The sequence below is a fragment of the Hippichthys cyanospilos genome, chromosome 11 (assembly GCF_059441005.1).
Source record: "Hippichthys cyanospilos isolate Australia breed blue-spotted pipefish chromosome 11, RoL_Hcya_1.0, whole genome shotgun sequence".
In the NCBI taxonomy this organism is placed as follows: Eukaryota; Metazoa; Chordata; class Actinopteri; order Syngnathiformes; family Syngnathidae; genus Hippichthys; species Hippichthys cyanospilos.
In genome coordinates this window covers 8,679,439-8,702,724 of record NC_142379.1, presented here as the reverse complement: position 1 = coordinate 8,702,724, position 23,286 = coordinate 8,679,439, and the positions used below count along the sequence as shown (strand labels likewise).

Below are 23,286 nucleotides of genomic sequence, written 5' to 3'. Positions count from 1 at the left end.
TTGCCAGACGGTCTCAAGACGTTCGTCTGTAGTGCGCTTGAAAATTTTGAACATTTTCAAAATTTTCTTGTTACAAGAACAAACATTTGAAGCTGTTGGCAAACTGGTTGAGAACATTTTCGAAGTTGATGGAGAATGTTTGCGCCACAATGAATCAATGGCAATGTTAACTTTATCAATATTGGCAAACTAGAAAGATCTGTGGTACTTATCAGATTTTGAATGTTTAAATACAGGCTGCTCTTTCACGTGAACTTCCAGATGAAGGATTCACTGATAATCAACCAAAAATTAGAAACATGTTTCGTGAAATTTACGGTTTCCCAGAAGACCTCATATGCACATAATGTACAGATGAAAGTTGTGTCTTTCTTCAGAAAAACAACCAGAACATCTTGTCACATGACACTGGCATGTACTGTACACAAACACCAGATACTGCTTGTTTGCTCTCACGTTCAGCTATTAAATTGGTCATGGTTTGAAAGTTGTTTGTGCTTAATTCTTTAGATATGGTGTAAAAAGTAGAAAATGGGGGTGGAACACATTATGAGTTTTAGACCTTTACTCTGCTTCTTTTCGCTACACCTCTTGACCTTGAGTGCATAGCAAAACGGTGACTCATTTCCTCTACTTGTTGAAATCAACATCATGTGGAAAACATGTGACAGGAATGAAAAAAAAAAGTCCTTCTTACAGTCAGTTGGCACAGTATCAACATATTTGGCAGGTTCAGCAATCATATGACAAAATGAAAGTGCTGAATGCAAAAAAATGTAATACTTAAGAAAACAAGTTGAGCTTTTTTGGAGCACGGAGATGACAGAGGAAGAAAAGGAATGGGAAAGTCAGGGATGGGCAACTAAATCAGGAATATGAGAGCTTGCTTTTTCAATTTTATCCTTTTGGTTTGGAGAATCCATCAATAATGACTTAGAAAACCGCCCCTGAGAAATGAGCCTCCTTTTCCCATGATGGACAACTTTTGTCTCTTCAAAACCAGTGTACAAATACAGATAATAATGTCAAAAAACTGGCATTTTTTTTCCCCCCACCCGAGTGTTTGGCTAAAAGAGGCTGATTTTGGCCGAGAGACAGCCAATTGTATGAAAGTAAAGCAGTCCTCAAAAACAAGAGTTACACAAATGTATTTTCAAACTACTACAAAAAAGAAGCTGATAAAAATGTATTGTCAAAAAATCTTTATTGAAACTACAAAAAAAAAAAACTACCGTAAAATGGCAGGAGCTTACATTCAGTTGATAATTTAAGCTTTCATACTGCATCAAACTTCAGATGTATGTTCAATCCCAAAGTTAAAAAGTACTTTCATGTTGGGTCATGCAACCTTCAGCTGCTGAGAATTTATTGCTCAGAAGTATCTGACAACTGCTCTGCACTGATGCGCTTACATTAACTCAAAACTCAACATAGTGCTCACTTTCCCTTCTTCGCGTCCTCGCACACATACAGTACAAATTGAGCGTCTTAAAGCATTACCTGTGCATATTAGTAATCAAGCAAACCTGCATCTAATGAGACTGGAATCACAATGATCCTTACAAAGCCAAAGATGTACTAGCACAATTCCTGCTTGTGTCAATCAGGAGATACGGGACACAGAAATTTAGTATTTAAAGCCAGTAAAATGTTTCTTTGAGCTCCGACTGTAAGACAGGGTTTTTATCTTACACGTTCACATTTCTTGAGGGTAAAAAGTGATTTGAATTTACAGTCATTGTATTTACAATACATAGCTCACTTACGAGTATGAAGCTTTGACACAAGTTAGTGTAAGAGGTGCTTTGTTTTCATTAGAGGTCATTAAACACTGCTTTTCAAGGATGTAATGTTGCCCTGGGAGGGCAGAAAAACACAATGCAGGCTTATTTGAGAAAAGGAAAGTCACAATTTGGTTGAGCAGGTCACAAAACAGTAGGGTGAGAATGCTATTTAGACAAAAGGTGGGAGATAGTGATGGGCAAATGAAGCCTCATGAAGCACTTTTGATCATTTTGGTCCTCTAGATGGCAATCATGGTGTAAAAATGCAGTGGAAATCAATTGCGTTTCCATTGCACTAGCCTTCATATTCAAACCAATAGAGCCATCTAGAGGGGTGAAAAATAATAAGTGCTTCTTGAGGCTTCACTTTTCCATCACTAAAAATATGCAAAAAATAAAAATGCCACAAACACTGCCACTCCAATGCTTGCAAATTAGGGTTTTAGAAGGAAGTTGGAGGTTGGATATTGAGTGCTTTTTAAAACTTTGACGAAAATTCTAGAACTCGCGCCAAATATCTGCATTTGCTATCTGTATTTATATAAGCGTGCCACCTAACGGCCGAATCGACCCTGTGATCCAAAAATTAAGAAATTCATTTTGATCACAATGGTAAATGTATTTCTTATATAGCGCTTTATTTTGATCATATGTTCATACTCGTTTGTCTCATTCAAACACAAGTGTAGCCTATACAGTAGGATGCTTGCTGCAAATCAGAGGCAAGGCATTCTGGGAAGGCTTTTTTGACAAAGTGATTGCTGAACACACAAGTTCATACGAAAGGTCTGCACGGGAGGTGTTACTCAGCCACTTCGATTCTTTTTTTTTTTCATCTCCGAGTCTGATTATCATAGGAATCCGAAACAAACTCCGATCTTTTTGTCTCTTAGCATTGTTACGGCACACAGTGATGCAGCGCGCGTCATTTTAACAGCAGACGAGAAGCACGTTATGCAACCAAATCTAAGTCGGTGAGTCTTGGGGTGTTAAACACTTTGGTCACATGGTCGGCAGCCTTTCACGTCTGATAGGATGGAAGCCAACAAAATCCGGTTTCGGGCTCTTTAACAACAACAAGCAAAGTAAGCCGGGGAAAGGCGGGTGGGGTGGGACTGACTAAGATGCCAGTGTGAAAGAGGTTTAAGTTTACGTTCCACCTTGATCTCACCCGTGTGCAAACAGACAAGACATTTCAACAATTTGTCACGACAAAGCCCCTTGCACTAAGTGCAAGAGCCGTTTCAAGTCAGGAGAAAAGACGAAGACTGTTGAGGTGAGCCCGAGACAGAAGAAGCAGAATACGTAGTCATTTCAAAATTGAGAACCGACGCAGCAGAAAAGTTGACCTTACAGGCATTGATGACGCACTGGCTCCCAGCACACCTTCGTATAAGATGCCATTACAAAAATAAATATGTACAAAATAACATCCTACTCTGTGACTACGTCCTGGGAATTTGAGGCGATGCTATTCAAAGGAAATTAGCACCCTCTCAACTTTCACAAACCTTACAACAGAGTTCGTTGAAAATAAATCCAGAGGCAAAAGTGATTCGCTGTCAGCTTTGCAGCACGCTGCGCAGGGAGCAGCATGAGCTTGAGGAGAATCAGATGACTTTGTAGGACAGGTAGTCGCGGAGCGGCGTGGGGATGGCTAACGACTCCACCTGCTGCGTGGTCATCACTCGCCTGAGAGCCATCCTGCACAAGTGCTGCAGGCTGGCGGTGCTACGAGGGCACTCCCAAAAGTGCACGCTGCCGTCGCCGGTTCTACAAAAAAAAAGAAAAGACAACCGCACACCGTTTGAAAACTGCGACAAAAAAAATCTCCATTGCACTCTTATTTTGACACGTCCGAAGAAATGCAAATCAGCATCTTACCCGGCTGCAAGGACACTTCCTTCAGGAGAGAAGGCACAGCAAAGGCCATTCGAGAGAGAGGCAATGGCCTGAGGAGCTCTTTCTTCAATACTCCAAAAACGGACCAGTCTAAGCAAAGAAAAGGAAGAAATCCACATCAAGCAACTTGGACCGGATCAAATGTAGCTTCATCGTTAAGTCTGAATAAGTCATCACATTTCAATGGATACAAATACACAAATAGTCTTCTCTATTTGGTGGATGGTGTGTATTTATCGCACACTGGCCTTGCAAAACGGGTTTTGTCGGTGACAGATTGACGGACATTCTTTCGGTATTGACTGGAAATTTGCAAGCCTTAGAATCTGATCAAGAAAATGCCGCACTGAACATAATCAACTTTCAACTATGATGTCTCAACAAACAGGTTCCGTGAGTGACTACAAGTATATAAAAACACGTTGGGATGCATTTTTTTCTTGATAAACCTTATGTATTTGTCTTTCAATGTACTTTGTTACATACATTTGTAATATTGTAAATTCAGTATGTTCAGAGCAGGCACCTCAGGTTGTGGTAAACATCTATGAAAAAGTGTAAATTTTTTTTTGGGGGGGGGGTTCATTTACAAAATCATTTGGTTTGAAAATATGCACGCACACATCAGTAATAGTTTAATGTTTAATTTTTTTATGACTTTTTGCCACTAGAAAATCATCAATTTTTCTTGATAGGAATGTATTATTTTATGAATCAAAATATACATTTTCATGCAAATTTATGTTTTACTCTTGTCCGCCATTTCGCTGTTTTGGAGTTTTACGGTTCTTTCCCTTCCTTTGAGACCTAAATTTGCTTGCTGAACACATGGCCATGTGACACAAGAAGGCATGCTCAGTTGCCATCTTTATTGTTTTGTATTTATGGCCTCAAAGTTTTTTTCCACACACACATGTACTCTCACTACGACTTTACTGCTTCCTGTTGGTTAATGATGAACGACGGTGCGGTCAACCCTTGCTAGTCCAGGAATTTAACTTTGTAAACAAAGAGCTTTAACGAAATATGTAACTAACATCAAATCCACATAGCAAGTAGCAAGTGGATGGATTGACCCATGGCCCCCTGTTAATCGACGTTGCATAATTCTACTTTGTCAAATCAGACCGCATACAACTAGAAAAATATCATCCGACAAAGTCCTGCGACAGGACACAAAGCAGGACATTTATTATGCAACATTATTTGGTATTGCACATGTTCCCCGCCAAAAACCAAAAGTTCAGTGCTTGGTCAGCCAGCAGTAAGCTTGATAAATAGCCTCATGATGACAGCCATGTGACTCATTCGAACAAAGCCGCATACTGTAGCTGCTCTGTGCCCTCAAGTGCCATTTAATTTGAATAAACAGCAAATAGTGAAGCTTTTCTGCACCAAATTGCTGATTACGTGAACACAGGAAGACTCTTAGTAAAGGAATGACTGCAGACAAGGGCTTTGTTGATAAGATGGCCGCTCAGAAATCTGCAGTCCGCTTTGGCATGCAGCGTCACGCTTGAACCTTAAGTTTGTTTTTGTATGCCCCCAATGAAAATGCTGAGTAGTTGTTTTCAAACCTTTTACTCAGGAGTACGAGAAAAATACTGACCACTCTGAGTACCACCATAATGGCCAACAATTAAAAATTAAACAGTATTAAGTCCAATTGGTCACGAAGTGCCATGGGAATTCCAACACAACACTGAACCAAAACACATGACACAGACAGGGATTCTTTTAAAGATCCACTAGTGGTGCAGGTACCACACAGAATCACTGATAAAGTACACTTACATCGCTTTTCCATTAGCGCAGTTCCACACCCAGACAGCCTTGCCAAGTGGGGGCTTTTGCGAGGCAAAGTAGTTAAAATGGAACCCTTTTAAAAACCATCCTAGGAATGGCTCTAAAACGTAGGCTTTCTGAGCCAAGTCATCACTGTCATCGGATTGGCCGACAGCAATGCAGGAGGGTACCCATGTGCCCATTTCTTGATTTAACGCGAGCAAGATTAGTTATCTGCCGGCTGTTGCCTAAGTCATAAGAATTCAGTCTATAAAATACAAGTAACAGTTTTCTTACAACATTGAACTATAATTACACTTCCATATGTACTCATGGATGAAATGTTGAAGCCGCAAAACAGAACCTCGCCAAGTGAGGATGAAGGATTGATTTAGAGAGGGTTCCGAATGAATGAGACTGAATTAGTCATGCAAAACAAATGGACGCTGTCAGTCAGCTTTGCATGTCGCTCGCAGAATGCACTCTTTCTTCCCTGGTACATATTAGGGCCAGTACATTAAAGTAAAAAAAAAAAATCACACCTACAGAGACCCCCATAAATTCTGGGAATTGAGAAAAAAAGAACAAAAAAAGAAAAATGATTTAAAATGCCCACCTCTGCATTTAAGGCTAATGGAAAAGCGGAATCATTCATGTTGAGATGCGCCACAATCTTTGATCCTACATCAAAACACAGCCAATATTTTGTGTTTTGAATGACAATTTACCAGTGTGTGCAAGTCCAAATAGCAAAGAAAATAAAACTTCTGAAACTGCTGCCAAGAAAAACAAGCACCTGATAAAACATTAACAGAGTCATGGAACATTTATGCACCACTAACCACAGGAAACATTGAGAAAAAAAACAGACTCCAAAGGTCACTTGCAGTCCCCATGGCTGTTTTCAAAGAGGCAGTGTGCAAAAGGGAACAAAAGACCTAACCTGTCATCAGTAATGCTGGCGATGTGGCGGCCGTCGGGACAGAAGCTCACGTAGCGAACCCAGCGGTCATTCGACCCTCCAGCGAAAATGGGTGACGGTGGAGGAAAGAGGTGGCTGCAAAAAGATCGATTGGCTTCATGAAAAGGAAACGTCTTCCCCCACCCCCACTAATATGAATACATTGTTGTGATTCCTAGTCATTTCAAACCAACAATCAATCAACACTCCAACTGCTAAAAGTAGCCCATAGACAGTCAATTTAAAGTCGCACTTACTCAAGTCAAAAACCTACTTTCTCCTTTTGTTAGACTCCAAATGTTGAGTGCCTAGAACTCAGACATGTCTCATTTTTTTACAGATCGGTTCACTGGGACGAGTGGATAGCTTCATGCTTCTCTAATGTGAATTGCAAGTTTGAAAAGTGGAATTTAGATTTGAGATGAGCTCTTGTTGTAGCTATGCACAACGCTATAAACAGAACAAACTGTAACGGAGACACTCGCACAATGACTGCAATGTGGATAATGTATATGTAGAGCCAAGATCATTATTTCAGTATTAATACAAAAAAAAATTTTGGCTGGTTTTCCATGAGATTTTACCCTTGCAAATCATGAAAAAAAGTTGATTTCAGATTAAAAGCTCAAGGTATTAAATCTGTCTTACAGTATATGATGCACATTGACATGTTGGTATAAACATAGTAATTTTAAGCAAGGAGTCATCTTTCTCCTGATGCATCAGATCTTTCGTTGGAGCTTTACAGACTCGGTATTTTGATCTTGAAACCGGCATCTAGATCCAGTTGCCAGTCAAGTTAAGTTCCTGGCTGGTACAGCAAATGTTTGCAGAACTGCTAAAAAAAATAGTGTCGGCTCCAGTGAGCATGTTTGTGAGTGCCAACTCTCAGAGCTGCAAAAAAGTAGACGGACAGGAAAAAGGACAGAGCTGCCAAAGTGAATGTTGACCCTAACCCAGCTATGTAAACAAACCCACATGCCAAATGAACATTGAAACTATGGCATCTACTTTTCTGAAATTGAACCTTAAGTCAATTAGTTATTATTGTAACAGGCCTATGCAGAGATTTTGCGGGTCCTTTAGTTGGGGTGTGTAAAAGAACAGGCCATTTTGAAGAGTCATTCTATAAATCCTGATCTAAATCCTCTTGGACAACTGTGGATGGAGTTGAAACACGCCATTTGGAGAACCACCATTTACGTTTCAGTAGCTTTCAATTTTCCTTAAAGCCGCATGGTGTAGAACTAAGAGTTGCCGTTTACTAGTGTTACTTGAATGCAGCATGTGCGCTACGGTGTCACAGAAAGACCATACTTTGGAGGAATACGCCAAGCGAGCAATTACAAATACATTTCAACAACAGATGTGTAGACTTTAAATTCACTGAACACATTCATTCACTAAATGGATCCTTTTTTTACAGAGTGAAAGGAAAACAATTGAACGAATGGCGATGATGCAGAACTTACCCCAGCTCTAGAAGGATGGTGGACTTATGGTGATCCCAGACAATGACCCGGGTGTCATAGGAGGCAGTGGCCAACAGCGCACCATCTGGTGAAAACTCACAAGACACCACGTCATTGTGGTGCCCCTCCAGCTTCCGGATTAACGTGTATTTGTCCATGTTCCACAAAAACACCTGCAAAGCGAAGAAAGGTGTGTTAAAATCCACGGAGTGATGAGAATGGTTAATTGTACTATCATAGATCTACCATTACAGTCTGCACATAGAGTGCTTAACAAATAAATTAAGAGGAATTAAAGGCAATTAGGTGATGCTCTGTGCCAATGGATATATTTAAAAGTAAAAAATTCAAAGCAAACAAAAGTGCACATGCTACACATAAAAGCAAGGTTACAAGTCAAAATGCAACATTCGTATTAAAGACTAAAAGTCACATTTTTGCAGACTACAACAAACATTCTCAGTTGTATCAAAACTACAAGAATCTTTAACTTTATACAATGCTCAAACAAGGACTTAAGCTAGCTATTACTACATTATCATTTACATTCTTAGAAAAAAAAGAAAGTATAAAACAAATAGTAACTTAAGGTAACATAATGTTACTCCACTGGTTTCCCCTTTCAGAGTTTTAGTTCTCTCTGTTTACAATAGGCTCGCACCTCCGGCAGAAGCCTACGAAGAGAGACAGATACTGCAAGAGAAAAGAATATTTTATGGCCAAAGGGTTGACACCTCTGGCAAAGTATACATAAGCATCCACACACCCATGCACACAGTCACACATAACGACAATTTCTGGAGAGCTATGACCTGCATTTATTAGTATCAGTGGTGTTCAGGGAAACCCCTAATATTTTTAATATGCAACTTCAGCCTTCAGCTTGTTTGCATCGTTTGAAAGAGTGGCTTGAGATGGTTAGTTTCCCCCCAGTGATTAACTCATTTCTTATGTAAAATTGCTCGTGTTAATGGATCCCTATGCAAGTTGATCTAATGCGTCCAAGTGGCAGTCAAGAAACTCTAGACGTAAAAAATGTAAATACATGGGATCATTAGATGAAGCGGGATGGGATTTTCTACATTGTTTGGGCAACACTTCATATTTGAAAGTATTATTTTTTTGATATTAGTGACTATTTTTTCTGTTCATCTATAACCATCTCAGGGTATCTACCACATCCTGGCAGGAGATAACATAGGGCAGGCCACATAGGTGATATTGAAGTCCACAAAAAAAAAAAAAAAAAAAAAAAAACACCCGACCAAATGACAAAACAATATCTAATATGTGTTGATAGATGGTGAACATACTATCCTGAGATAGGTGAGGGGGTGAATTTAGGGAAAAGGCAATGGTGTAAAGGGGAGGGTGGGGTACAGAGGGACTAAAATTAATGGCCAGTTTAATGATAGTTTTTAGATGAAATTATTAAAAATAAATAAGAACTGCGACAGTAGAGGTAGACAGACACGGAGCAGCACCTACGTACAGATTGACCTTGCAGGTCAGGTGCCAAGTTGCCCCTGGCAGGCCTTTGGGGCAATGCGCATCCGCGGTTTGCACCGGCTGCTCAAAATGTCAGCGCGGCGCTCCCCTCAAAACCAATCACACACTGAGTTCTGCCACCACCTGTGACAGGGAGAGCAAGACACACACACTGTAGGGACACACACAGCCTGTCAAAGGTACTACCAACTACATGTCTACTACTGTTTGATCAGTCTCATTGAAAATTTAAACTTTCTGTTGATGGTGGCCGGTTTTACTGAATAAACATGTTTTAAAGAAGGAAAGTTAACATGTTATCGATTGCAAACTTTATACGTGGCCAATCAGTCATAAATGGCAGGAAGTGCTTAAAGGACATGTTTTTTTTTGTTTTGTTTTTTTAAATCACAATCAATGTAAATTAAGCTAAATAAAGCTGAATACTTGAGTGTTTTTTTTCCACTTCAGTTAATACTAAATTAGAAGTAGGTAGATGTGTGTACAAACAGTTAGTTGTGAGTTTTGCAAAATTCAATCCTCAATACTCCAAAAGCAGTTTCCCCCCCACAGTAGACAAAACCAGACAAAATCTAGATGCAGGTCACCTCACTTACGACACAGAGCAAATTCGCTTTTAGTGTAAACAAAGGTGAGGAGTGCTGGGATGGGTTGGATTTCATTCAATTTCTAGATTCATTGAGCATGGATTTGAGCATGGCTACAAGCAATAGCACAACAATAAGCTAGCAAATCATTTCAAAGTGAATTAGGAGGAACATGTTTACGTACTGCTTTGCCTGCACCAACAGAGCACAGGATGGAGGAGTCGGGGGAAAAGGCGCTGCAGTAGACCAAATTCTGGTGACCCCGCAAAACTTTCACCATGTTACCTACAGAAACAAATCACATACTGATCAGGGATGATTTAAATGAGTTAAAGATAAAGAATATAAGGGTCGGGATATTTTAAGCAGGGCTTCAGTTCGGTTTTACTAAATAGCTATAAGCACACCATCATCTTTGAGGTCCCACACACGAAGGGTCTTGTCTTTGGATGCAGAGACCAGCATGAGGCTGCCATCAGGAGCAAAGGTTAAGTCTTGCACTACATCAGAATGATCCATGAGATTCAGCAACAGTTTACCTGTAAAAGGCCATCAAAACAAAGGATTAATGGAAATGACTACTACCATGGCTATCTCCTAACATAAGGGAGAAAGACAAAACATCAGTAATTTGCTCGGTTTCTGCCAGGACAAATCACAGGCAAAGAGGAATTTCTGCATCTCAAAAATGTTCATTTTTATGTATCCTCACCAGTGTAAACATCCCAGATTTTGATTCGACCATTGTTGAGGCCAGTTGCCAGTAGCAACTGGTCTTGGCCAAATTTAAACCGGTGCCATTCAATGTTAACACAGCGGCTCTGCTTTTCGGGAACAGATGAGCCAAATGCCAAACCCCAGACGATGTCGCCACAGTCGATGGTGTGCTCTCTGGGATCACCAGCTGTCTGAGTGTATTGGACTCCATCACTGTTCTGACGGGAAAAGCGACGGGGACTTAAGGCATTAGTGCCTTCTCCATCCTGGCCCACTGAACTGAAACAGAATAAATATATATTCAATGAGACAAAATGGCAAAAACTACTTCATTTAGCCATACATTGTTCTCAATTCTTTAGAATGCTTTAGTTTAAAAAAACTTTGTTCTCAGCTCCCTTATCATAAATATGTTAGGTTTGTGTCTTGTGTCATAACATCCCTTCCGCATACAGATTACAAAGTAGCATTCTGCTTTATCAGCATTTTCCCTAACATTCAAAATGACAAATGTATACAAAGTGCTGATGGCAGCATTATGCTTTGGCTTTGCTTATCTTCAGCAGAAAATGGGGCTTTTGTTCATTGAGACTAACGAATGGATTCAAATTTTGACAAATTCTATCAATCTATTTTAAGATATATCTAAAATACGTGCATTGGATCTGGGCAATTGATCATTGTCTACTTACAATTATATAATGTAAAGAGACTCGTTAAAGACTTAAATAGGTGTCCTATTAAAATAATCAACAAAACTACATTTTTCATCAAAGAAGTGTTTTTTAAGATACTTACAAATTGGTCAGACATTTTGTCCAGGGAATAAGCCTGACGATGCGATGCCCCTGAGACCAAGCAAAGTAAGAACCATTGGGCGCAAAAGCTACGGTCCGAGCTTCACGCCCAGACTTCTGGTCAAAGGGAGCAACAGGCACCAGGAGTTCACCAATGAACTTCGCCTTTCCTGTATTTAAAAAAAAAAAAAAGTTTGATTTATTGATGTGTTTGCTCAAGCCCTGAGAATTCCAGACCTAGGGAGACCAATGTATAAATATGAACAAATTGTGCGAATTCACAAGAGCAGTTTCAGTGTGTTTGATTCGGATTACCAAAGGTCACTATGAAAAAAGATCAACCAAACTGGTTATGCAATGAAAATAAGATTTATGTTATCTGTAACTATCTTTGTGACACAGCTTTGGGTGCCCAAACTATAAATATTTACTGAGAATTATATAACCAGACTCTTACATTACTCCTCTCGCATGTCAACTTTGATATGCAATCGCAATGTTGCACAGAGCTGCATGGCTTTGGTCAACTAAGAAACCTTCACAATATGGAAAAAAAAATTGTCACACTTGCAATTTGGTTACAAAAGAGTGACAGCTGCCACATATATATATATTTTTTTAGAATACTAGGCATTTTGTCAACGGGTCGATATAACAACTTTGCCCAACTCTACAAATATGGCATAAAAAAATAGTATTGAGGCCTCAATTTTTGGAAGAGGTTGAAATTGGAATGTGTTGATAGCTAGATGCATTTTGCGCAAGTTAAAACATCAAAAAAGTGTGGAATAATATTGGATGAAATTCTTTTATTATTCAAAGATTCAGAGTATGCTTTTTGTCATGGCTATACATTGGAGCCATGTGAATGTAAAGTAATTGAGTTTAGGCCAATAAACTGGTTAATGTAAAGGAAAAACTATGCTGAGACAAAGCACAAATAGCTTTGTCTCAGCATAGTTTTTTATTTTGTTTTGCTATAAGGTAGTGTCAATCGTTTATGATCATACTTAAGATATATCTATGGTAAAAGTAGTTTGACGTTTGTGTTTTATGATTTAAAAATGAAACGTGCAGAACAGCACGTACACAACTAATGGGGGGGGGGGGCACGTACGTCCGATGCAGCGTTTACCTTTGTAACTATTTTGATATGGTTAATAATGACCAAATAATAATAATAACAACAACAATAATAATAACAATAATAATAAAGCATTACGACGTTGCCATTCTGACGAAAGTAAACCAAACAATGCAACTTGTGGACCCACATTCCAGACACGAACTAGGACGTGACCCACTCATCGCAGAAACCAAAAATTCATGAACCGACAAGGTCGATCATTTAAATTCAGCATGCTATAACAATGCAATGTGAAATCAATTATACAGTAATGACAAAATTATGGCATTTGGTTAACATTATTTCAAACAATAAACAATTCGCCGGGAAGGCCTTTCCGGATGAAGAGGTTATCGAAACTGCGGTTGTTAACTCGTCGATCCGTGCCTTCCCCAGCCCAGAAAATAGAAAAGGGTCCACGTTGGCAACTGTACTTACCTATATCATTTTCGTTTATAGAGTCTGGGAAGCTTGCCATCTAAATGAAGACAGAGACCAACAGGAAAAGCCGAGCACCGACGTAAAACGAAAATTAAAGTGCAAATTCGACGGTTGCGGAAGCAGGCGGCTTTCCCCACTCTTCAGATCCCTCCGCCTCGAAACCGCACTCCTTGATAGAAAACGCAGTCGCTCTAAAAACCTCTTCGATACCGCTGTTAATTCGACTTGTGATTCAACTATTCTTTTGAATGTGATGATACAAAACGGGCGGTACAACTAAGTCTAACAACAAAACGAAGACGGAAATGTATATCAACCTATTTTTTTCTGGGTGGGGTAAGAGCTGGGGGGGGGGGGGGGGGTTGCTTCAGAGTGGGCGGTATTTCCTTTACGTCAACACAGTTTCCATAGCAATACTATTAACTCCCTCTTGTGGCGTTATTGCTCCACAAGTGTTTTGTTTTTCCCAAGAATACCGTCATAAGAAATATTCCAGTATTTTTTTCTATTATTCAAACTTATTTTATTAGCAAGATGAAAAAGACCCGCGTGCATTCAGTTCAAAGCTTGTAACACAGGAATACACGTTCGAAATATTACGAGCTTATATTTCTACAATGTCATCGTGTACAGTCATTATTGTCAGTGGAAGTTAATACTCGCATAGCAATGAAGCGGATCTCTGCGGGAAGTCAAATCCATGGATTTATGAATGGACTCAAAATGCCGATTATTCGCTATAGGGAGGAGGGAGGCCTCCAGCGGCCATTTTACAATTATCACTCGTTAATGTTGCTAACTTGAAGAAAAACGTTTTCGTACATTTCTTTGCAAAAAAAAGAAAAAAGGTTATCATTTTCAAGTAATCCTCACATCTGTGGGTGCTACAAAACACAAACAAAAATAACAATCCCTGGCATCACGTAAGACAAACATTCGTATCCAAAGGAAAGCGAAACTAATAATGAAAAGCAAGGGGATATCTTTTTGTGAAAGAAGAAAAAAGAAATCAAGCGAGAGAATTGTTGTCATTCGTATTTATTTTCAAAAATGCAAATGTGACATTTCTAATTATGTGGTTTAGAAATGATATGAGAAACATTTTTTTCCATAATTTGTTAAGAGATGGGCAATTCCAAAATTACCAAAAAAACATCAAGGGATCTCCACAAAACAACAGTTAGTATCTATACATATACTTTTGAATAGTTGGTGAAAGACTTTACATGAGTTGTAAAAAAAAAAAAAAAAAAAAAAATACTTGACCTACCGACTACGTGACCTAAAGGTTAGATGTGATTTTTTTTTTCTTTTAATAGGCCCGAGTCACACTTGTTCCAATCTTGCACAGATTCTGTAACTATGTTTTTGGGGTTGTTCCTCAGAAAAGGCTCTGTCTCGTTTCAGTTAAGTCTGGGTACTTTTTCTAAGTTAATTTTAGTTTGCACATTTAGTGATTTTTTTTTATTGTGTTACGTTTACCTTTAGTTTGTACTTTTCTATGTTGAACACCTCTCTGCTTTGATGTTACTTTAATAGATTCTAAATTATCCTTTGTTTTCCTTTGGGGACAGAAATTCAATTTTTGACATTTTGTGAGAACTTTCAGTCAATCCGCTCAGTTACTCTTCAATGATTGTCCCACCAGAGGTGACTAAAATAATTTGCATTTGAGAAGCACCCAATGAAGATGAATAGTTAGGTTATAAAGACAAAAAAAATATACAAATATACTTCTTTGCTTTGTGTGTGTTCAGTAAACTGAATAAAACGGCAACCAGAGCCCTCATGCGACTGTCTACAGGTTATAATGGTGTAATAATGTCACAAGATATATATTTTTTTTGTTTTTCAAAAAAGGAAAGAAAAGCACAGTTGCATTAAGTATTTTATATGATTGGTGCTCTGGTTGGTGCACAATTAAAAAAAAAAACTGAAATTATATGCACCATACATATCCTTGGTCCTATACGTTCAAATGATGAACTTGTTGTCATGGTTACTGAGGACTTATGGGCAGTTTCAGCTTTGATGGCCATAACATTTGTGATGCGGGAAAAATATATTTCAGCAACACCAAATTCTGGGGGAGAAAAAAAATCTCACGATAAAGTTGTGTGTATGTAAAGGGGCACTTTCCATGTTTTGGATTTGAAATGCCCAACCTGAGGATGCTTAATCACAGACATAATATGCTACAGTACAGGGAAAAGTAACAAAGGCAGTATCCTTACTCCAGCTACTGAAGCCCTAAGAACACTTTTGAGGGCAGGGTGAAGACTAACACATTTTCTTTTGTAATTAATATGGTATGTCAACAAACTATTATACAGAAATAATGTATTTAGTGACAGTTAGTCCAACTCTGTTGTGAATCCAGGTCTTTTCCTTAAAAAGAAGGATTTGGAGCGTCACAACAAATGATTGTGATGGGTCTGGGTGGAGAGGGATGGGAAAACCTTCAAGGCCACAACTGATCCGCTGTCACAATGGTAACGGTGATACGGTAGCCGTGGGAGGATCTGGAGAACAAAACAATTTAATTTTTTGAGGATGTCTTGCATTTGCAGGAAAAGTTGAGTGCTGACGAGTTTACCATGAATCTGGCTCATTGCGTTGCTCATTTTCTTCCTGAGTGACAGCCCTTCTTGACTGACATTCTTCCTCTATGCACAGACAAAATACATATCAGAATGTACAATGACTGTAAATGAAATCTCACAAGTACTTTGTACAGTCCGCGTATTTACAATAATGAAAGAACAAGAGTTAATTGGTTTATCATAACAATCGGTATTACACTTGTGTGACTGACCATTCAGATGGCCCAAACAATTGGCTTGTTGAATTGAAAGAAAACAGAAGGGAGACTAAGTTTAAAAAAGGGACTGCCCAGGTTAAAACGAGGCATCTGGTGACCCTAAGCAAGCTTTGTGTCCTGTGTTAACATTAAAGCCAATGTACTACCGACAAGCTAACAGATGACGCAAAAAAGGTTCTGCTTTCGATGAGGGAAGGAATTGGCGGTAAAATGTACAAAACTATTACATTAGTCAGTAGTGCAGCACCACTTAACCTCTGACCCGAGAATTTCCCCTGCCTGGTTGGATACGAGGGTTCACACACGGCATCCATTTCTTACCGCACGAGTTTCCTTCCACGTCGTCAAGGAGATTGGCTGTGGAATGTGCAGTGCCCAATCTGGTAAAGTTAAGAAAACTGTTGAAAATTATGTAAATACTGTTCAGTCTTTTGCAGTAGTTTCTAAAATATACATGGCAATTTCCATAGTACTGCCACACAAGGAATTAGTTAATCCAAAGTCTGAATATAAGAATTTTAATTTACCAGAACTAGCTGTGACACTTCATTTAATTCGCTTCACACTCATGCTGTTTTAGCTAACAGTTACAGCAACATACAGTCGGGTTGCCAAAGTGGGAATATGGAGCGAAAGTTGATTTATTTGAACAGTTTGCTTTAAAAAGTGAAACCTGTATCTCTAGACATTCAATCCCGGGCAAATTATATTCTTCTCAAGCATTTTAGCTAAAAGGAGAATCTAAAAACGGCTGGTGTTAAATGAATCAAGTACTAGAGTAATTGAGTTCTTTAAGTTCGAAATTACTCAAGTAACCAATTGTATTCGGTAGTAAAAGTACTAATGTAACCAATTACTATAGGTAAAGTTATCTGTTGAGTAGTAAACTACCCAAAGTAATCGATGACTTTAGGACCTCAAGTAAAATGACCTTAGTACTAAAGTAACAGATTACTAATCAGTACTTAAGTAACTGATTAGAATTAGATTCATTCAATACCTGCCATTCTTAGACTATCCCTTAGCGAAACCCTTAAACATGTTGAGACGAAGAAAAATATTTGGGCTCAAATCTGGACTTAAAAAAATAACAACCTATAAATCTCTGGGACGGTTTGCATTTATTTCCGCAGTTAGTGTTTGAGGTTTATTTGTATACATGTCTTGCCAGAAAGCTTCAGTCTAATTTAGTTTGACTGAAGCGCATTCTCTTGCCCTGCCAAAACTACGTTTTAACAAAATCAAGTCTCATATTTTTCAAACACATGTATCAACAATGTTGTTCGCGTGTATTCAAGCACATATGAAAATAACGGGATAAAACTCAGGATACGACTGATGCTTCAGAAGGGTTCTCCTTTTTGACTTTCTTCTCTTTGTCTTTTCTGAGAACGTTTTGGCAATTTCAAACAGCTTCTTTCTTGTAGCTGATAAAAGACAATAGATTTGATTGAATGTTAAGTCAATAAGACACACGGTATTTAAAGTTGGAGACTTACATTTGCCCATATGTTTGAGTTTGTCTCTGAACAGCGCATCGTCTGACACAGCCTCCGATGAAGGTACGGGAATCGATTCTAGGTCACAATGACAACAGCAACACTTACTGTAGTCATAACATATGTAGATTGATGTATTGTCACATGAGGGCATTTAACAAATCAATCAGCATATCACAGTTGCACCAGCATTCTGTTAAATCTACAATATGACAGCTTGACTATGAATGATAAGTACCTGTGCAATTCTCCGAGCTAGATGAATGACTGCACTTTGATTTCTTTGATTCATATTTCAAGCGATCTAAAACAAGGAGCAGACGTTAGTGTATGAACCAAAAAGAATTAAGTCCTAGCAGAAAACATACAATGTCATGGATGGAGTGGTGCAAGGGGACATCTTCTGACCCAAAGATTGGGTGCCATCTTTTGTTATCATATTGTTTATTTTTTATTTTGATTCATTGACATACCGACCACAAGGACAGAAAATAGAAACCTAATGAATTAGGTATTGTAAACATCTATGACTAGAGATATGTTTTGTTGTTTGAGTAAAAAAAACAAAGTAGTTCCACCGCCATCACTCTATGTGATGTGTCAACTTTTACAACAGGAAGCCCCCAATTTTCAGACAATTGCGGTTATTAACGTTTAATGCATTGACAGACTTTCCAGTCTGAATTCGGAATGTCCGACTGCATTTGAATGCACCATGTGCATTACATACAAAGTTAGTGGCCAGCGTTAATGTTGGTACTGTATCATACAGTGACAGTGTAGTTGATTAGCGTCGTAGTGTCTAGCATCTTAATCGTATTATTTTTTTTTATGTCAGTTTGTTAATAGTTGCCTCCCAAGCCACATCCCTCATGTGCGATTGAGACAGATGCTTACGTCATCACAATATCTGATCACGGACGAATGTATCAGTTTTAATTCTGCTTTGGCTAAAAACCAGTGGTCGAAAAGTCAGCAGTGCATCCTTACTTTTTCTACTTTGCAAATTATAGCGTTAGCATTTCTAGATTATGTGCTGCATCGTTTACCAACCTTTTTTTAGGCATTGTCATTGTTTTTTAGAAAATGCAATAAGCAATAAATGATTAAAAAACAATTTCGATATACATGGATGTATGCACTTGAACATAAACTAGACATGCACTGATGATTAGCAAGTCTGCATTATAGTTACTCGCTACAGTTAAAACAAATGGCGAGTGGAGATTTACGCCGCAAGCCCACGATCTACTGCGTCATGTTATTTTTAGATGACGGGAAATAGATACTGCTATACAAGCTAGAAACAGACTGTTATTTTCACATGACGGTAAATAGATACTGCCAACAAGCTAGGAACAGACTATTCTAAGTTACATCCAAGTTCAATTTTCATGGTATTGTCCTTTAAGAGGAATGCAGGAAAACGGTTGCTGAATTGTGAAAGATCTACCTCTCTCTAAGGCAACAAGAAACTCCCGGTTTCGCTGCAGCTCTCTCATGAACTCTTCATTCTGAAGAAAAAGGGCAATGCGCTCATCTTCCAGATACTGCTTCAGTTTCTTGTCTTGCTCCGTAGCTACTGGCGTCAGACCAGGACCACCAGTTGTGCCTACAGCTCCAGACTGGGAATTTGATTGAGCCGTCCAATGAGTCGAAGAGACTGAAGATGAGGATGGTGATGATCCCAGCTGAGAGAGATTGGCCTGAGTAAGCTGCAGAAAAGATGCATCGGTCACTAGTGTGAGAACAACTCCTCTTCTGCTTCTTACCTTTATACTTTCTGATTGCTGAGGCAGGATCCTCAGAAAATCATCTGGGAGATTTCCAAGCAATGGAGGGTTCCAATTCCGAAATCTTTTGCTCTGCTTGTGACCTGAAGGTGGCTGGCCTTCAAATCTATCAAGGGAGATGATGTAGAAAGACAAAGAATCTCAAGAACATTTTGCTTATTGCATTAAAATCATATAATTTCTTATAAGTCATTCTGAGTTTTATTTGCTCTATGACCTTATTTCTAAAATTAACTTCTCCATTAAACTGAATGGAAATGCAATTAATCCCTCCCAGGCTTCACAAAAAAAGCATTTTTTTTCCATGACATATAGCACAATATTTATACACATACCACTGATATTGAATGGCCAGTCACCAGATACAATTAGAGGAGTCGCTAGCAAATATAAACTTTTAAGTCAAGAACCTCTGCCTTACCTTGGTGGAGGTGTTGGCGGGGCTTCTGGGTATTTTCTGTCAAAAACGTGCATGTCATATGTTGGCGGTGAGTAGATTGGTGGTGGTTCCTCATCTGAACTGTCTGGTTCAAGTGTCCTTTCCAGAATCTGGAGGAATCACACAAATGATGTGACCCTTTCTCTTTCTATTCAATCTCTCCATGTTATCGTATGTTTTGCATCCACAGGATATGACAACTTAGTAAAATACTGTTAATACACCTCATGGGAAATGATCAAAATTCATTGCGCATCGTCGACCACGGGCACTTTCTACTGACCTCTGGTGGGATGCTGTCATCAGAGTCCGAGCTATCGTCTGAAGCCTGCCCATCAATACTCATCTGTAGAAGCTGGTCAATGGTGGCATCCACAGCCCCGTTATTGGAACGTAGCACACACTCGATTACTTCATAGTCCATTGTGGGAAACATGATTTTAAAGTCCTCCATTGCCTGGTTGAACTCCAGACGGCGGACCTGACGGTTAGGTCTGCTGTTGTTGAGCTCGCCCTGTCCATCGCTACCACCGTTGCTTCTGGATCCTCCATTACTACTGCTTCGCCGGAAGAGGCTGGTCATCATCTAGTTTTCGCCAAGCTCGTGCTAGGGTGGCCCTTATGTGTGTGTCTTTAGCGTTCCTTAAATTCCCTCTTTGTCAGTTTCTCATTCTATGATAAGTAAAGTAGTTCATTCTGGGTCATTAGTAATCCGTTAGTGTATAAAGTTGGATGCAGTTTCCTTTAGCATGACACACTTTATCACAGGATGTAATGAGCACATGTAGTCTGTTCTTGGTTTTAGGACCTATGACAGAAAAAAAGAACATCTTGTTAGCTAAATTTGCTATGATAAATTCTGACAAATGTTTACAATGATTTTCCTCACGCGTGGCAAAGTGAACTTACGTTTGCCTATTGATTTTAGTCGCAGTTGTGACTTTAAAGTCAGCATTCTGAGGATAAAGTCAGAATTCTTTGATAAACTTGGATATCAAGCCTACTTTTTTCTTCAAAGCCCGTAACATATTCCGTTAAAACAAAAGAATAAAGGCCTGAAATATTTCAATTTTGCTGTGATGAACTAATATAACAACCAATCATAATTTTTGAAGGACATGATTGAAATAAAATGACTACCTCAGTATTCTAATTCTCTGAGACTACCTCAGTATTCTATTTCTCTGCACCATTCGCCGCTGCATGAAATAGATTTTAAAGTTAAGAGTTTAAAACTCACCAACCGTGTCCGTCCCACAGCCAATAATAGTATGTTTAAACAACTGAAAAAGTGAAGGAGGAACTAGTTGGGAGAAGACCCAACCTTAACAAGGCTTTCCTCCTGTGATTGTTTCCCCTCGTAGCAAGACACTGCTAGCAGGCTAACGGTAATGTCTCCCCTCTTCGTAAAAGCTGCACCCTTGAATATCGATATTAAAGCCAGTGGTGATCATGCTGAGAATTTGACGTGGTAGGCTCCAGAACATAACTTATTTCCGTAAGCTAAATCGGGTGGTTCAAATACACTACTTTAAAAACACCCTCTGCACAATTACCGTCCAGAAGGCCCAACACACTCCCAGCTTTACCCAATCCAAATTGGCCCAGTTTAAATGTGTCTCGGATACGGACGTCAACAATAGTTTTTTTTTTTTTTTTTTTTTCTGGTTGGGGGACACTCGTGTCAAACAAAATCGGTTGTTCCGCTTGTCCATTTTGAAAAAGAGTATCATTACACATTTGAGGCAACAGTCCACATTTGATTTAATTAATCAAATAGCATTGCCTAAAGCTAACTAAGTATTTTTGGCGTGTGCAAAATGCGGTTACGCTACCGTTACCTACAGATTGGTTGCATCCAGGAAAGAAAAGAGAGTATCGTCACTGAAGCAGAGTCTTGACAAAAGAAGCAGCTGTGTAGAGGGCCGGTGGACCGTATCATTGTACTGTAATAGGAAACACAAGTCTACTGCCTTGTCCTCCACACTATTAGCTGCTCACTCTTAGAAGCTAGGTCAGCTAGCAACCGGATGTGTACATTTACTTGGTGCACACAGTGTGATAACATGTCGGAGAAAGTTCAGTGCCAAATTAAAAGAGACTGTCTTGGGAGCATGTTTATTTTAACATTATTTTTAATTTTTGGAATGGGACTAGTTTTGTTACACTTTCCCTTGCTTTTTTTTTTTTAAATAAAAAAAGTTTTTATTTTTAAACAGTAAATTGGGGGGAAATGAAGCTGCTGGCAAAAATGTCATTCTGATTTCGGAGGATGCTCATTCACCCTGTGTGTAAGAAAAATACTGGAAATAAAAGCACACAAACACATAATACAGTACTTTGATGCTTGGGTTACAACCTTCTCTGAATTTGCATAACAAGCTTCGAAGGTAGGGCCTCGTTCTTTCATTCCCACCAATGATTAATCATTGCACGGACCAATCGATAAGTGGGTGGGGAAAAAAATGTCAAAAATATTTAAATAATGTGTTTCAAAGAGTACAACTTGTATGTTAGTTCCCCAAACATAAAATGAAAAATTCCAATTTTTACTTAGTTTGAATTTAAATTATGACAGGAAGTCAAAAATCCAGTATGTCACAGTGTTAAATTATCACAACAAAGCTCAAATGTAGAGACTACTGAATATGACTTTGATTCAATCACCTTGTACATAATTGTATGTCCTTTAGGCATTTGTAGGTTCTTTTTTATTTCTGTTTAGTTATTGATAACTTTCTTTTAGCTTTTCTGTGTGTAAATCAAATTACTTAAGTTTCCTATTTGTTCCTCTTTTTTTGACAAAGTTGATTGTGAACAATGAAGATCTTTTGCAACTTTGTGTGCTGATACCTTCTTGAAGAAGTTTGGTCATCCTCTCCATTTCAACTGGCAAGATTTACAGGTTGCTTCCATAATTTCTTTCCTTAGAATTGAGCGATTGTTTATTTTTTTCCCCTCTGCTTGGTTAAAATTTAATTTTGTATTTTATTTTACTTGATTCCGTTCAGTGTTTCTAAAAGACAGCAAGTTGACATTTAAATGTAAGTTTTGTGTCATGTTTGTGATGTTTCTGCTCCAATCCCAAACTGAATCAGCATAATTTCAAACTGTCCAACTCTTGATTTTAAACAAAATAATCAACAAACACAATAGCTTGGTTAGTTTTCATCCATTACAAATAAAATACAGTACACCAGGTTTTAACTGCATTTCAAATGTGATGTGCCGGAACAGAGGGGCAGGTTAGAAAAAGGTTAACCAAGACAATGTAAACAATGTGAGGTTACTTAAAAGTAAAAAGAACCACTGCAAAATAATTATTTAAAATATCTTCAGTTTTGTTCTAATCATGTAAAACAAAGTCACCTTGTGTACTGTATATGTAAATAATGAAAAAAGTTTGGGCACCATGATCATTTTTTAAGATTTTTCATTGTAAATAATTGGTTGTTTAGATAAGCGCTGTCTGCTAAATATATCATATAGCAGACAGTAGTATTTGAGGAGTAAAAATAAATTTATAGGATTTACAGTGCAATATTTAAACAAAAGTAGGCAAGTGCATAAATTTGGGCACCCTTTGTTGTATTGATTTGAATTAATACCTTTGATGCTAATTACTAGAAAAAAATGTTTGCTAAGATCATTGA

The 23,286-nt window shown here is 38.5% G+C and overlaps 2 protein-coding genes across 6 annotated transcripts; both read right to left on the bottom strand.

Moving 5' to 3' along the window:
• Positions 1 to 1,187: 1,187 nt before the first annotated feature.
• On the bottom strand, positions 1,188 to 13,416 carry wsb1 (WD repeat and SOCS box containing 1). The gene is made up of 9 exons (XM_088426949.1): positions 13,079 to 13,416; positions 11,516 to 11,684; positions 10,713 to 10,996; positions 10,408 to 10,539; positions 10,185 to 10,285; positions 7,905 to 8,077; positions 6,415 to 6,528; positions 3,669 to 3,776; positions 1,188 to 3,557 (listed from the first exon to the last, which is right to left on the bottom strand). The coding sequence occupies exons 1-9, from the start codon at positions 13,116 to 13,118 to the stop codon at positions 3,395 to 3,397; spliced, it is 1,284 nt and encodes a 427-aa protein (XP_088283075.1). The 5' UTR covers positions 13,119 to 13,416; the 3' UTR covers positions 1,188 to 3,394.
• A 687-nt stretch (positions 13,417 to 14,103) lies between these two features.
• On the bottom strand, positions 14,104 to 21,666 carry LOC148415739 (CUE domain-containing protein 1-like). 5 transcript variants are annotated; one of them, XM_088426954.1, is made up of 11 exons: positions 21,479 to 21,665; positions 19,917 to 20,441; positions 19,616 to 19,743; positions 19,174 to 19,300; positions 18,855 to 19,116; positions 17,640 to 17,705; positions 17,402 to 17,479; positions 17,236 to 17,329; positions 16,224 to 16,282; positions 15,678 to 15,747; positions 14,104 to 15,603 (listed from the first exon to the last, which is right to left on the bottom strand). In XM_088426954.1, coding segments are annotated over exons 2-11 (1,188 nt in total). In that variant the 5' UTR covers positions 20,220 to 20,441; positions 21,479 to 21,665; the 3' UTR covers positions 14,104 to 15,602. The 5 variants fall into 5 exon arrangements, with proteins under 5 accessions (XP_088283080.1, XP_088283078.1, XP_088283076.1 ...); XM_088426952.1 differs by having other exon boundaries at positions 18,855 to 19,300; positions 21,475 to 21,666; XM_088426950.1 differs by having other exon boundaries at positions 18,855 to 19,300; positions 21,479 to 21,666.
• Between the last annotated feature and the right edge of the window lie 1,620 nt (positions 21,667 to 23,286).